Here is a 15,013-nt window from a genome sequence, read left to right on the forward strand (position 1 = left end):
TTCGAGAACTCGCAAAAACGCGCCCGGCATGCACAAAGCGGTCTTTCCGAAATTGCCTTCGGCTGCGGACGCGACGGCTTGCAAGTGCATGTTTCGCGTACTGCAATAGTAGTAGTAGTAATAATAATAATGACATTTACCGTCGGTGTGAATGCGGGCGCTGTCGCGCCTGGACACCGTTCTTGAGTCTGTGTGCTGCCATGAAATCCCTGAATTAGCTGCCCACATCCCCGAGTGTGCGCAGTGCATCAACAGCAGCAACATATTTGAACAGGGGTGCCTTAACAACTACGCACTGCAACTTGCCTATTTGGCACTACTGGAAGACAGACCGGCACTCGTCAACGCACCAGAGATCCACAGGTAACAGGATGTTGCATGTTCGATCATATAGGCTAGAGGCATTTGGGGTATTGTCGTGCTCCACTCCTGTATCAGTTTCAATGATGACATTTGTGTCTCTTGCATTAAACTCCACATTTGTCTTGATCTTCAAACCTAGCTTCGCCACCATTTCGCTTGCAGCTATACCATTTGAATGCAGCCACCTTCGTATGAACTAATTTTTTAAGTTTCAGCACAGTGGTTGAAATTTTGGAAATCCTGACAGCAAAGCTCAAAACAGTGAAAAAATAGCCGTTTACATAATATCGCTACATACGCTCTTATTCTGTCTATACACCTAGCCTGACAACTCGGTTGCTGGCACTTGCCACTGATATTGAATGACTAGTAGAAAAACTTATTCAGGGTTTTGTGACTAAGTTTTTTGTCTTTTGCACATCACAATCATAACGCAGCGACTATTTTTTGCAGTTGTTACAGGTACACGGCGTACCGACAGCTCGTGCGCTGGATTTGGCGTCGCCTTGGGAGGAGGAATCACAGAGTTCTGCCAAGCTGCGTCGTGGGAGAAATCAGAAATGCTTTCCCCGCACAGCGATACTGTGGATTTTGCTACCCAGAATAAATCAGTGTCAAATGAACTGTGCCCATTGAAGGTGACAAGGTGTACAGTCATTTATTTCACATCAAAATGCAAGGAAGAACAATGAACTCCAAGTAAAACAAAACAGAAAGTGTACATTAGTCTGAATTATTACACGTGATATTTGGACAAAAGTGTACTTTGTATAGATACACATACCTTGGGCTGGCCTAGCTACACATACAACATATGCATGAAATGCTGCCTTCAACAATACAACTGCCGAAATTCACATTACATAACAGGGTATGTGCCTGTGATAAAATATCACACTGCTCTGTAATCACTACGAAGGAACACACGCATTTTCATGCACAACTTCAAAATGGCAGAGCACCTATGCCTGCATTCACTTCCATGCATAAAGAGTGACCCCAGTCGAGCCGGTTTGTGCCAAGCATATGCGAGTGCAATGACAGACGTCGCTATACAATGGACTTCCTCAGTTGTATGCACCTTTTGCAAATTCCTGGGAAGTGCATAAAGCCCACATACTGCGTCAGGGTGCATGCCTTGCCTTCTGCAAAGCGCTGATTATCAAGGCAGTGTTTCCTCAATATCCATGTTATCCAGACGAACCAGTTTCATAGAATCAAATCCTCTCCCATTATCCTTTTTTTTCTCCCTTTTGCTCAACTGTGTGAAAGGAAAAGCAAACAAATGTAACCCTGATCAGCGGTACATGAATGGAGTTTTGTACAAGCAAATACAGCACAACAACCTGGGTGCACTTCACACAAAGCAAATAGTACGTGCAAGTAATGATGACTTGAGGGTTGGACGAGTTGCGGTGGGCTCATTTTTGAAAAACAAGGACAATAGAAAGGTGACACTTGTGCTTATCGAATGAATGTAATTTGGAAGAAGCAACAAATTACAGCTAAATTAAATTATGCAAAAGAAGGAACAAAATGAGAAAGAACTGGTAATAGCAGGAATTATGAATGACTAAGCAGAAACTGTTTGTGTGTATCAAGGAGCTTTCACTGTGAAAGGAACTTCCAAACTCGAGAAAGCCAGGGTGTAGTATCACTAGGAGCAGGCAGCTAGATTTCCTTTATGCAGGTGTTCCTTTGTGCACATCAGTGAGCACTGCAGATCAATAGGAATGAAGCCAATTTAATCTGAACTCTCGTGAAAGCTATACCCTGGTAAATAAAAACCGGCACATGGCCAGATATCTGCTCAAGCAAGCTAGCACATCAAGTGTGGTAGCAACCTATTCATAGTGTTTTGTAGTAAGAGGTGAGTTATGAAAACAATACTGAGTAACAAAAAGTGTTACTACTTTCAAATAACGCTAAGCATCCATTCTGGGGCTCCCTCCTGGGGCAGTACCAGGCCTTCCAGCAATAAAACTGAGCAGCAGGTAAGTGTAAACATTTGCAGGGCTGTATCCCACTGCAGGCTCACTACAACAGGTGCAGGATTATGCACTGGGGCATCATTAGAGATATTCAATCACTGGCCAGCACTGTATGAGAAAAAAAAAACAATCTTCAAGCTATTAAAAAACCAAGCACTGCACTGTATATACCTGTTCAGGATATCCCAGCCTGAATTGTCTAGGCTAGATAAAACAAAAATCAGCTGCAAGCAGTTGGGGCCATTATGACAATATGTCAGGTCAAACGCATAGCCCATTTTACTCAGTGCTGCATGGGTGCTTACAGAGTTCCTGCCACCTGTGCAAGAATATATAACTGCCAGACATGAAGAGCACTGTCAGTGTTATTTGGAAGAACATTTAATTTTTTAAACATGTGCCAAATTCTCATTAATTTCTTCATAGTTGCTCTCATGGCGCTATCAATATGACTTTTATAATGCAAACTGATCATCACAGTTGCAGAGCAGAGGAAGCCTTTCGGAAGGTAAACAATATTTTTTGTTGTAGTTCTTGATCCTTATACGCCCTGTACACTAACCACCCCACATGACACCCTTGAATGAGAGCCTATAGAGGCAAACTGACCGAATAAATAAAAGTAAGATCTAAGTGTTCTCTAACCTTGTATGAAGAGATGAAACATGATAGGCTTCCCTAACCATTTGCAAACACTCCAGCCTAGAGTTCCTAACCTGGTTTTAGTTGTACTTTTTTGCCTCATTTTATTGTTCTTTTGGCCCTTTACTTCATTTAATATTTTTCCACAATTTACTGCTTTTCCAAAACATCACCCAAAACTACTTGTGTTACCTCTCTTTTGTTTTCAAATTTCTGCACTGCACAAATATAAACAACTTTCACACAAAGTCACGAGCTCCATAGCGCCAGTCACCTGCGAGTCTGTGTAAAAAGTGCCTTGGCTAGCAGGTGCATAGCACTTATTCAACATGTCACAATACAAAAAACGTAACACAGGAAGCAGGCACGTACCTAGAGGGCTGAGCTGCATTACAAAGGGTTAAAAAAAGTTTTTGCCCAACACCTATAAGATCTAAAAGAACCTGCTGATGCAGAAGTACAACGAAAACACATGCAGGACATTACATTAGAAAGCATACACCTGTGGGATTTTCAGAGGCTACACTAACCAATGACATGAACACACACCAGGCTATGCAGAGTTCTGGAATATTGACTGGACAGAACAATTTGCGCAAGGAAAACAGGGCAAAATGTCGCTAAGTCTGCGACTGTGGAATCAACTTTACGAGAAAGAAAGCAAAAGAGCTTTTATGTAGAGGGCAGCTATCATACTGGTTAGTCAAATTAGTTAATAAATGCTACTTCATCCTGACCCCAACACGTCCAGTCTTCTGTCCGTACTACTCGGACCTACTTTATGATGATCGAGTGCAAGGTATTTTCTGTGGCCCTATTTTTTACTGCTACGATTTTTCTTGTCTCTTAGGCCTGCTACAGCTGTTTGATTTTTAGAAAATGTTTCTGAAGCTTCAGCTGCAAAAAGTATTTGTGCTGTCCTTGTGTGCACTTGGGCCCTGCACCCACCATCCTGTGCAAATATTCACACATCCTTCGAGTACTGAGGCTGACCAGCTACAGGATCAAGTTACATGCCTCCCTGAGCTGTTTTACTGCCTCTATACAATGTACAAAAACACAGCACAAGAATTTGCTGTCTTACACTCAATGAGTAAGAGGGAGTTCTGGCCAAGTTCAATCTATATAATCTGCAACGTCCCAACAATGGTTCAAGCCAAATGTTAGGTCTGCAAGCGTCCCTTGAACTTTGCAGTTGTCTTCTTTACGGCACTAAACCAGCATGGCTGGCTGCTATGCTACACTAGAAGATATTGCTTCCACAACAGCTGCAGCCAAACTGGTTCATTCCAGCCCCTGCGCGTCTCTTTTACTTCTTCACCTCACAGCGCACGATGCTAACGTGCCACAAGGCCTCCCCCTCAGGAGACGGAGTAGTCCCAGCGAAGTCTTCCGGCTAGGTGAAAGGGCAGGGAGATGTCTTGTTGAGAAAAAGTGGAAAGAAAAGTGAGAGGGCAGCTAGTGAAGGAAGCACGGTGTTGTCGACGTGGGCAAGCTTTATGTGGTTGAGGGAGATGACTGTGTCGCAACTCATGACAAACGGCGTTTGTGTTTTGTCACTCCACGCGACGACGAGATGGGGTCCAGTAAAGGGTGCCTGAAGCAGATGGCGAGCACAATCCACGCGTAAGAAAAATAGGTGCTATCTCAAATCGCGGTGGGCAAAGGTCAGCTTGCACTGGTGAGCACGTGTAGGACGGGCGGAGATGCCGGACGGGAAAGTGGTTAGACGTTGAACATAAAGTATGCCAGGACAGGACAGACAACGCTTTGGGCAGGCGGGCACACGAAATCAGCCGGTATACGCAACGATGCACCATAGACGAGAGAGAAAGGGTACATCAGAAATCTCCCTTGATGGCCGTACTAAGATCTAAAAGGACAACTGGAAAGGAAGTGGCGGCCCAATGCTCTGGAAGGTTGTAAGCCATAAGCGATGCCTTCGGCTGACAGTGTAACCTCTTGACCGAACTGTTGGATTGCATACGGTAGGCTGTAGTTTTGAGGAGGGTGATTCCGAGAAGCTGGGTCAAACTGGTGATAAGTGCGGACTCGAAATGGTGGCCTCGGTCGGTGATGATCGCCACTGGCACGCAGAAACGGGCAATCCACGTGGAAATGAGCACGGAGGCAACCGTTTCCACAGTGATGTCCGGTATAAGGCTGGATTCCAGCTAGTGCGTAAAACAGTGAATTATGGTGAGTATATAACGGTAACTGTGCAATGATGGTAATGGTCCGAAGAGGTCTATGCGAATAACTGCAAAATGGGAGTCCAGAGGCTGGAAACATTTAGAAGGGTGATAGTGTGACGATAAATCTTGCACTGCTGACAGGCAACAAGGCCCGCCACAGCCCAGATGCGAACGTCGCGTTGAGGACAGGCCGGAAGAAATGCTCCACAGCAAGACGCTGAGAGGCACGGATACTCAGATGAGAAAGGCGGTGAACATCACTGAAAAAGATGCGGCGTGGAGGCACGGGTACCTATATAAGGGCATGTGTGTCCAGTGACGGGGTTTCCTGTCTCAAATAATGTCGACGCCAGGATCAGTACAGTGTACACGGCGCAAGTGCAAGGATGATGAGCAAACTGCTTGAAGGTCTTCATCCTGTTGTTGATAACGGGCCAGGGCTTTGCAGGGTAAAAGAAGGTGTTTGCAAGGAAGATACATGGCTGAGGGTACCGGTGGAAATGTTATGGGTGCCCTTGATATGCCGGATGTCGGTGAAAATTCCAACAGGAACGCCCAATGTCGAGTTTCCCTGGGTGAGTAGGTGGTCCCGGTTCAAGAGAAAGCACTCGTGACTGGTTTGTGGTCTGTGAAGATCACAAAATTTCGGCCTTCCAAAAATAAACGGAAGTGTTTCACGGTGATGTATGCCACGAGCAGCTCACGGCCGAGAGCACTGTACTGCTGCTCTGAAGATGAGAGCTTCTTCAAGAAAAAACTGAGAGGACACCACTCGCTGTTAAGAAATTCCTGCGGGACGCCGCCAAGAGCGGAACCTGAAACATTGACTGTGATGCTCATGGGTCCACATTTACAATAGCAGAAATCCAGGCATTTATAAATTAAACATGCAAACCTTATACACAGCTGGGAATAAGGTGTCCTTTTGGATTCCGTCGTATGTGCGCTTTGAGAAGCAGCATATGCCGGCATTCTCCAGGAGTCGCAGGCTCTGTGTTGGGCTGCATCCTGCGAACAAAATGGCAGCGGCCAGAAGCACGTTGCCATGTCCAATCCGCTTCTGTGTTGGCTGGCTATACCACTTTGTGCTGTGCATATTTGAACATGTTATTGTCACCCCAACAAGAGAGCCGATGACGTTGAAAAACACAGGGCAACACACAGTGGGCTTGGCGGCACCGGCGCGAACAGAATGAACAATTCACTTCTCACCCTTCTCCAGGTGGTGGCCTATTCTGCACAAGTTCTACCGGAACATGGCCTCGTCAACGTATCGTGGAACACGGCTTTCCTTTGCGCCGCACAAGAAACAGGAGCGGCTGCAACAAGCTTTGACGAATGGCAATGGACCGGCAACCGCTGCGTCGGCACAGCACCAGGAGCACCGACATTATCGGCGGAGGCGTTTTCCTTGAACCTGCCTGTCCCTGATTTCGGCAGTGGGCTTGGCGGCACCGGCGCGAACAGAATGAACAATTCACTTCTCACCCTTCTCCAGGTTAGTGAAAAACGTTATTACAGCAGTATTAGGGACAATTGTCCTGGTTTGCTAGTGCTGCTGAGCCCACATGCCCTCTTGTCTATTGCTGTTGAGTGTTGCGATGTCATTTCTGGCATTCTGCTGTGTTGTGGCGATATTGAAACGAACCCGGGGCCCGACACGGCGGCTTTGTTACAAACTATTCTTGATGGTCAAAACGAAATCAAGGCGGATATATCAGAAATGAAGCTTAAGCTGGCTAAGATGGAAACGGTGGTATCTCATGTGACCGAATTGGCTAAAAGGCTTGAGGAGTCTGAGAAAGAACTATCTAGTTTGCGTGCAAGCATGGATAACATGTTGAGAAAGATCGACGACCTCGAGAATCGTTCTCGTCGAAACAATGTTGTCATTCACGGTATTCGTGAGGTTCCAGATGAAACGTACGAACAGCTAAAAACCAGTGTAGTAAGCGGTGTTTTTCATGAAAAACTGGGCGTTTCCGTGGCGAGCACCGAACGTATTCATAGGATAGGACGACCAAGCACAGAGCGTCCCAGGCCTGTAATTGTGCGTTTTGGCAACTACAATGAAAAGGTAGAAGTACTAAAAAATACCAAGAAGTTGAAGGATACAAATTTTTCCGTTCACGAAGATTTCTCAAGTATCGTCAGGAACAGAAGGCAAAACCTTTGGAAGAGTGCTGCAGATAACCGAAAGAACGAACAAAAAGTGGCTTTAATTTTTGACAAGCTGAAAATAGATGGTGTCATGTATGCTTGGAATTACGTTACAAGCGAACGTTATCAGGTTCATCAGCCGCTATCAAATGCTTCCACGTCTGCCCGAGAGAGTGCTTCTTCGCCTACCCGGGGGAGTGCTCCTCCATCTGTTCAAGACTGACAGACAAGCGGAAATGAATTTCATATACTAAACATAAATGCACGCAGTCTTGTTAATAAGGTAGAGGAGCTGGAGCACGTTTTATTAGAACACCAACCTGATGTCGCAGTTGTCACGGAAACTTGGCTTCACCCTGATATTTTGGATACGGAGATATGCCCCCCTGGGTATGGCGTTATCAGATTTGACCGCAGCAGCCGAGGGGGAGGCGTAGCTATTTTCATTGACAATACGATACAGCACACGGTTATTTCAGGCCCTCATAACATCGAATCCGCTTTTTGCCGAGTCTATCGCGGAACACATGAAATTTTAATTGGCGCTGTGTATCGTCCTCCGGGCGCAACTTCAGACGTCATTGATGCATTGAACGACTTTCTACACCATTTGCGAATTCAAAACAAAAACGCGATAATCGCGGGGGATTTTAACGTTGCGGATGTGAAATGGGATGAAATGATGCCGGGGCAACGTGAACGAGAGGCAGCGCTCGGTCTTCTAGATTTGTGCTTTTCTCATGGGCTTCAGCAGGTAGTACGAGAGTACACAAGAGTACAGGGTAACAGCAAATCAGTTTTAGACCTTCTTTTTCTAACTCAAGGTCTTTTGTCACAGCCAGTGGAGGTAGAAGTGTTGCCTGGTCTTTCCGATCATTGTTTAGTTAGTATGAAATTGTCCTTTGCCTCTTTTCGAAAGAAAACGATTGAAGTGTCATCTTACAGAGATTTTAACAGGGCAGACGACACCGCCGTACTTGACGAGCTAGATTACTGCTTTGGCCCGTTTGAAGAACTAAGCTGTAACGAATCAGTGACTGTTAATGAACTATGGTTAGAATTCAAATCTTTAGTCCATAGGTGCATAACTCGTTATGTGCCACTGGTCACAAAAAAGAAACGTGCGTGCAGTCCGTGGATAACAAGGAACATTATTCAACTAAAAAGAAAAATCGGCAGGCGTAGGAAAAAGTACCGACGCACACTCGATCCGGCTGCGTTGAGTGACATGCTAGCTCTTAGTAATATGAGGTCACACATAAAGGAATCTAAATTTAAGTTTTATAACGTTACATTGGAAAAATTTCTACGAGAATCACCTCAAAAGTTTTGGAGACACTTGGCAGTACCAAAGAAAAAAGTCGCGGAGATAAGCTCAGAGAGCGGACCTATAAGTGAAAAGACTGAAATGTGCGATCTTTTCAATAGATACTTCGCAAGTGTTTTCAGTGAAGACGATAACAAGCCAGCGGATACTAGGTTCGCTGCTGAAACACGCGCAATTGACGACATAAGCTTATCGATAGAAGGCGTACTGAATTCATTGTTGAGCCTAAAAACATCAAAATCAATGGGCCCTGATGATATTCCTAATCTGTTTTTGAAGCGATACGCAGAATGGTCAGCTAGATACCTCGTACTAGTGTTTAGGAAGTCACTATCGACAAGCACGGTTCCCGATGATTGGAAAACTAGCAAAATAGTTCCTATTCTCAAGACTGGAGATTCAAAAACGGTCAGTAATTATCGTCCCATCGCACTAACGTCAACCTGTTGTAAGCTTCTAGAGCACATTGTTTCAAAGCACATTCGACAATACTTAACAGATATTGAATTCTTGAACAGGTGTCAGCATGGTTTTCGACAGGGCATGTCAACGGTTACACAATTAATAGAAACTTTGCATGATTTTAGCGAAATCATTGACCAGAAAGGGCAAATTGACATAATATTCCTAGACTTTAGGAAAGCCTTCGATCAGGTAAATCATAGAAAACTTTTAAGCAAATTTCAATCAGTACTCAAAAACTCAAATATAGTTCGTTGGCTGGAAAGTTTTCTTGTGGGCCGCAGGCAATTTGTAAGTATTGACGGGAGCGCATCCCAAGTGTGTGACGTGACATCGGGAGTGCCACAGGGCTCGGTACTCGGACCGTTATTGTTTCTTTTTTACATAAACGACCTCATTGAAGATTCAGAAATCAAGGCCAGATTATTTGCAGACGATTGCATTATTTATACTAATGTTAATTCAGTTGAAGATCAAGTTAAGCTTAATGGTTACCTGCTCAACATTAGCGAATGGTGTAGAAAGTGGCAAATGTCTTTAAACCCCAGTAAAACAGTATGTATGACAATCACACACAAACATCAGCCACTCGAATTTGACTACTCATTACAAGAAAACAAACTGAATCGAGTAACAGAATATACATACCTGGGAGTGACAATTACTTCAGACCTGCGTTGGAACACTCACATACATAACATTGTTGCTAAAGCAAATAAAAGATTAGGATTCATCAGGCGGTCACTTAAGCATGCTACAAAGGATACTAAACTTACGGCTTATAAGATGCTCGTACGCCCGATAATGGAATATGCGTGTGAGGTGTGGGATCCCTACACTCAAACACTTGCAGCTGAACTGGAGCGAGTGCAGCGACGTGCACTTCGCTTTATCTATTCTCGCTTACGAAGACAAGATCAGGTAACCCCACTTTACACTTTAGCGAACTTGCGCCCTCTTCAATGTCGCCGGAAACAAAAAAGACTCATTCTTTTCTATAAGATTATGAACAACATGGTACATATCGATAAGCAGCAATACATAAGCGAAACTACTTCACGTATCACTCGGGGTAAACATTGCAGACACGTAAAAGAACAAAAGTTTTCTAAGCACTGCTACAAGCATTCCTTCTTCCTGTCCACAGCGAGAGAATGGAACAGACTGCCAGAGAATGTGGTGCTCACATCGGGTGTGGATGTGTTCTCTGCCGGAGTTCGTGATTGTTGGCATAGTGCCTGATATAATGCGCCTTGCATTTGTGTTGGGCATGGTGTTTTCACATTTTTTTCTGTTTCGTTGCAACGATATTTTTGCGCATTTTTATTTGTTGCTTAGAGGTCAGTTCCATTTTTTGATATGTTAAAACTTGGCACCGACTGGATGGTGCTAGTGTTTTGTTTGTCGTGTTCCGCCTTTGTAATCTGTACCCTGTATCGCTCCTATCTTGGTCCTGACCGGACTGATAGTATCTCTAATAAATAAATAAATAAATGATGGTAGGAAGATATAAACAGCATACTTAGCATATTACTGTGATCAACTGAGAAAAAATTACTGCAACCACTGTAATGGATAAGTGGGACTCAGTTACACACCTTCAGTGAAGATTGTGCTGGGTGATGGCACTTCCTGTAGAGATTGGCGAGTTGCAGCAAGCAGTTCTCATAAACAATGAACTTCAGAGGTGGTGATGGTTCAGAGGAAGACCTGCAGGAAGTTTAGTATTGTCATTTAATAATGAAACAATATGCTCAATATACAACTACCTTAAACCCTAAAGAACGGCCAACATCAGGTGCTACTACAAAAATATTTGCATGTTGATGTTACGCACAGGTTCTACTGAAGCAAACTTGTCCATTAACTAAGATACCTACATATTGCAGAGCTTTATGTGTGTGCCTAGGCCTTGCTTATCAATACACTCACACTGCTGAGGTATCCAAACTTGGTTGGTAAGTGCTGTCATGAGGATTGTCTTCAAATGTTGCAGACAAATCATCCCAGTTTGGCGACGAACACCTCGGAGCTGTGTCCTCTTGCAGCATAATATCGGCAACTGTGAAGTCAGTCTGAGATTCTGCAATTGGGAGGAGAATTAAGAGCAATGTGCAGTTGCAAACATTGTGAAAGTAATCGGCCAGAAATGCAGAGTTGTACCGCAGATAAGCAGTGCGTGTGTCTAGTATAAGAGATGCATTACATTGGTGTACCTCGACTGTTCAGTGCAAAGAAACCAGTCTATTGTGTGCATACTTGTAGGTTTACACCACAGAAGCATATGATTTCTCTTTCCTGAGGCACAGTACAATGGTTCCCAAATGGGCAAAACACTGAACTTTCATTGCTGAGGTAGCTCCCTGGTAATGATCACCTAAATAACTAGCTCGCCTACAGCTACTTTAAAAGAAACTTATGTCTGGCTTGCCAACAGTAAACCACCTTGACGCTTCTCTCAGAGAAGAGTGCTGCTCAACAAACAAATCGCATGAATTATTAAAGGATTCCAAAGAAAACCTCATGCTAGTGTCCTTGCTGGTTTGGTTTATGGGTTTAACATCCCAAAGTGACTCAGGCTATAAGGAACGCCGTAGTGGAGGGCTCCAGAATATTTCGACCACCTGGGGTTGTTTAATGTGCACCGAAATCGCACAGTACATCGGCCTCTAGCATTTCGTCTACATCGAAATGCCACCACTGAGGCCCGGATCGAACCTGTGTATTTCGGGCTAGCAGATGGGCTAATGACTATATCATTAGGGTACTACTCACTATATCATGAGTACTTTCCAAGAACACAAAGAATGTCACGTTAGAAAGTCACATGTAATAGCACAATAATGTACAATTAGTGCTGCTGTTACAGAGATTAACAGCACCAACTACTCACAAAATCGCAATGCATGCATTACAATATGTTTCTTTATTTTTGAAAAAGGCGACAAATACTTTGCACACATACCAGCATCCTGTGTTGCATGCCCTGTTTACACACCAACGCTTCTCGTTTTAGGCAAGAATGCCACTTGCGTAGATTTCCATGCCACTGGTGCTGTGCACTGAACCTGCGCATCAGACTTGGTAGGTACAGGTTTTTCTGGCACTGTACGAAGCGGTGCTGCTTGGCCATGGGTAAGTGCTAAAATGGAAAGAAATTGAACAAAATTGTGCATGGAAACTAATGGCAAGGCTTCAGAGTACACAAACAGGCATTTACACAGAAATGCCATGACAAACTTATGCTGAATAGCCATACAAGCTGTTTGTCAAGTGCTTGTCCCAAAACCCGTGTATCACAAGATTTGATATGTACAAGGAAACAGTGGATGGATCAATGGTTTCCGAGGACATTCACTGAAACAGGGCCATGGTGGATGCCACTATGCTTTGTATTTTTATTCCAAGCCAATCAATCTGTGGAACTTGTGTTTCAAGTAGAAATCTCGCTATTGTTTAAGCTATCCCAGATCTGAATCCTGATCTTGTATCACTAGGTCACTGCACTGCTTTTAAGCCAACAATCTTGCAACTGTTTCTGGATAATGTCGACTTTCATTACTTCTCAAGCCTGTACATGTATCAATTCTGGATGACTACTGCCACATCCTAGGACGATAGACCATTTGTTTTCTTAAATTACCCTCAATTTCCTTAATTAGTTATTTATTTCTGTAGCCGAGATTGATGTTCCACACAGTAGGGCTCAGCATCCTGAATTATCATGGAATGATTCTTTCCCAATTTCCCTTTTTTATTTCCTACGCAAGCCCACAGCCTTCCTTCCTACCTCTGTTTAAAGTTCTTTACTTCTGTTTCAGTTGACCCCAAACTAGCTTTGTATTCCTTTCCTTCTATTTTGAGTCAAGGCTGTTTTATTGATACCTGAACGCCTTAAGTGACATTATGTTTTCACCTGATTTCTAACACCATTCCTCACATAAACTTTTACTCTGCGTTTCTCGCCTTGTACAGCATCATTTTAAGTTTCGCAGTGAGCACCTAATGCTGGTATTCCAACAACACTGTGGTTTATTTCTAGAAACTTGTAAAAAGCTGCTTAAATGCCTGCCTTGCTAAGTTATGTCAACAAGGAAGGAAACTGCAGGCACGCAAAGTGGCGTGCTTCAAATACAATGAGCACAAACCTCCTAGCTCTGTACTGGAGTGCATTGCACAGACATAATGTGCAACTCTGCACTTTGGTAGTGAACAATTAGTCTATGAAGTGCACAAAACTAAAGTAGCCCTACACGACTAACAGGCATCCTAGTACACCAAGCCACTCCCAGCAGTGCTCCAAGGCGTCCCTGTGTTGTGCTGTACCAGACTGAGAAAGCAAAGGCTGCCCGGGCATCTGGCTCATTTCTTTTGCCCATAGGCATTGCACTTTCAAAATTAAGCTCTGGCACCACTCCTTCTATCAAAATTCCTCTCAGCCATTCATACCCAGTGCTGCAGATTAGACATACAGTAGCTCAGTACCAATGGTTACATTGTCAGGAGCAGTTACTGCTGCATGAATGCATTGCAGTGCTAAGCTCTTTATTATCACCTGTATTACCAAAATACGCTTGGAAGAGAGGGGCAAGAGGAAAAATTTTGATTTTGGGGCTCGAGAGCGGTCTATATTATTCAACCGTAGCGCTTGCGGCGGCTTTCCGCGCATAGCACAATAGCGGAAGCCGGTGGTTGGGCAGAGGTAGAAACTGCGAGGCCATCTTCATACGAAGCTCTAGTAAAGTCGCGTTGTTCACACCAGGTTTCAGTACCACTTATTTCAAGTTCTTTCGTACTTTTTCGGGGCTACTGTGATCTTTAGATAAGCAACCAAGCAAAACATAATCTCCGGCACCATGAGAAAACCCAAGTGAACCAGATCATCGAAAAATGCCAACCTGTGCTCGAGGACGAGAAGTCTGGAGTCTCGTCTATGCCCGCGTCCTTACAGGAGTCAGGAAGACCGCTGACACCAACGACGCACTGCGCAAAAATTTTGCTCAAGCTGATGCTGCAGCACGAACATGCACGCCAACAGACATCATTGAGAAAGCATGCGATACATACCTGCCGCTTTGGGGCTGTTGGTCCGCTCTGTGAGCTCTCCGCAGCGAGAAGACGCTGCACTTCTGCGGGGTACAACGTTGGCACGGCGCCAGGCCTCAGGAAACGTTTTGTTCGAATGCCGAAGCCAGCGAGGTATGCCGGGTTGCACTCGTAGCTGCTCTTGTCGAAGTGTAGCGAGCATATAACACTGTACCTGCTCGGAGTCCAATAGTGGCGCCCTGCTGCACGCACAAAATCTATCCAGGCTTGCCTCTGCGCGGCATCCCGAGGAAATTTATGCAACGCCACTTCGGTGCCGGACTTGCTGGGGCAAAAGTCAACAACGCACGAAATCGGAGGCATGGCGATTGGTGTGCCTCGAAGTTCACTGTGCGCGTAAACTAATACACAAGCAGGACTGCGTGACTGGCGGGCTCGCTGCAACAGCATGCGTTGACTCGTTGGTCGTGACAGGGACCCCAGTCGTGAGCACCACTGCAGTCCTGAGCGTGCAGGAAAAGAAAGATTGGCGAGCAATGTTGCTAGGCCGCAAAACTTTGTCCTGTACGTCAGAAAACTGTGCAGTGACGTAAAAAATATGTGCTTTCTTCTCTGTCCCTACGTCACGTTGATGCAACTGGCATTGGGTCGGACTTCAAGACTAATCACTGATCTCCACTAAGTGGCTGGATGCCGCATTCCCGCTTTCTGTAGTCCTCAGTTATTTGCGTTGTTTCCGTGTAACGCCTACTGTAATATCAAAGGAATAAGCAAGCTGAACGTGATAAATGTGAGCATTGTTCGGGGAACATTGTAATTTCAGAGGA

At 44.6% G+C, this 15,013-nt stretch overlaps 1 protein-coding gene across 5 annotated transcripts; it reads right to left on the minus strand.

Moving 5' to 3' along the window:
* Positions 1–778: 778 nt before the first annotated feature.
* Positions 779–14,789, minus strand: LOC144128166 (uncharacterized). Of its 5 annotated transcripts, XR_013313713.1 has the most exons (7): positions 14,208–14,789; positions 14,039–14,123; positions 12,106–12,282; positions 11,073–11,223; positions 10,739–10,850; positions 6,087–6,199; positions 779–6,006 (listed from the first exon to the last, which is right to left on the minus strand). XR_013313713.1 is itself a non-coding variant. In XM_077661271.1 (4 exons), the coding sequence occupies exons 1-4, from the start codon at positions 11,189–11,191 to the stop codon at positions 5,970–5,972; spliced, it is 381 nt and encodes a 126-aa protein (XP_077517397.1). In that variant the 5' UTR covers positions 11,192–11,218; the 3' UTR covers positions 779–5,969. The 5 variants fall into 5 exon arrangements, 1 of the variants encoding a protein (XP_077517397.1); XR_013313712.1 differs by having other exon boundaries at positions 779–6,199; XR_013313711.1 differs by having other exon boundaries at positions 6,087–10,850.
* Between the last annotated feature and the right edge of the window lie 224 nt (positions 14,790–15,013).

The sequence above is a fragment of the Amblyomma americanum genome, chromosome 4 (genome assembly GCF_052857255.1).
Source record: "Amblyomma americanum isolate KBUSLIRL-KWMA chromosome 4, ASM5285725v1, whole genome shotgun sequence".
In the NCBI taxonomy this organism is placed as follows: domain Eukaryota; kingdom Metazoa; phylum Arthropoda; class Arachnida; order Ixodida; family Ixodidae; genus Amblyomma; species Amblyomma americanum.

What these genes read in the sequence shown, in the direction of transcription:
- LOC144128166 (XM_077661271.1), bottom strand. Translation starts at nt 11,191, where the DNA reads ATGCTGCAAGAGGACACAGCTCCGAGGTGTTCGTCGCCAAACTGGGAT. An exon ending in CAGCACAATCTTCACTGAAG is followed by an intron (nt 6,200 to 10,738) that starts GTGTGTAACTGA and finishes TTTTGTTCGCAG; the next exon opens with GATGCAGCCCAACACAGAGC. An exon ending in TATTCCCAGCTGTGTATAAG is followed by an intron (nt 6,007 to 6,086) that starts GTTTGCATGTTT and finishes TCAATGTTTCAG; the next exon opens with GTTCCGCTCTTGGCGGCGTC.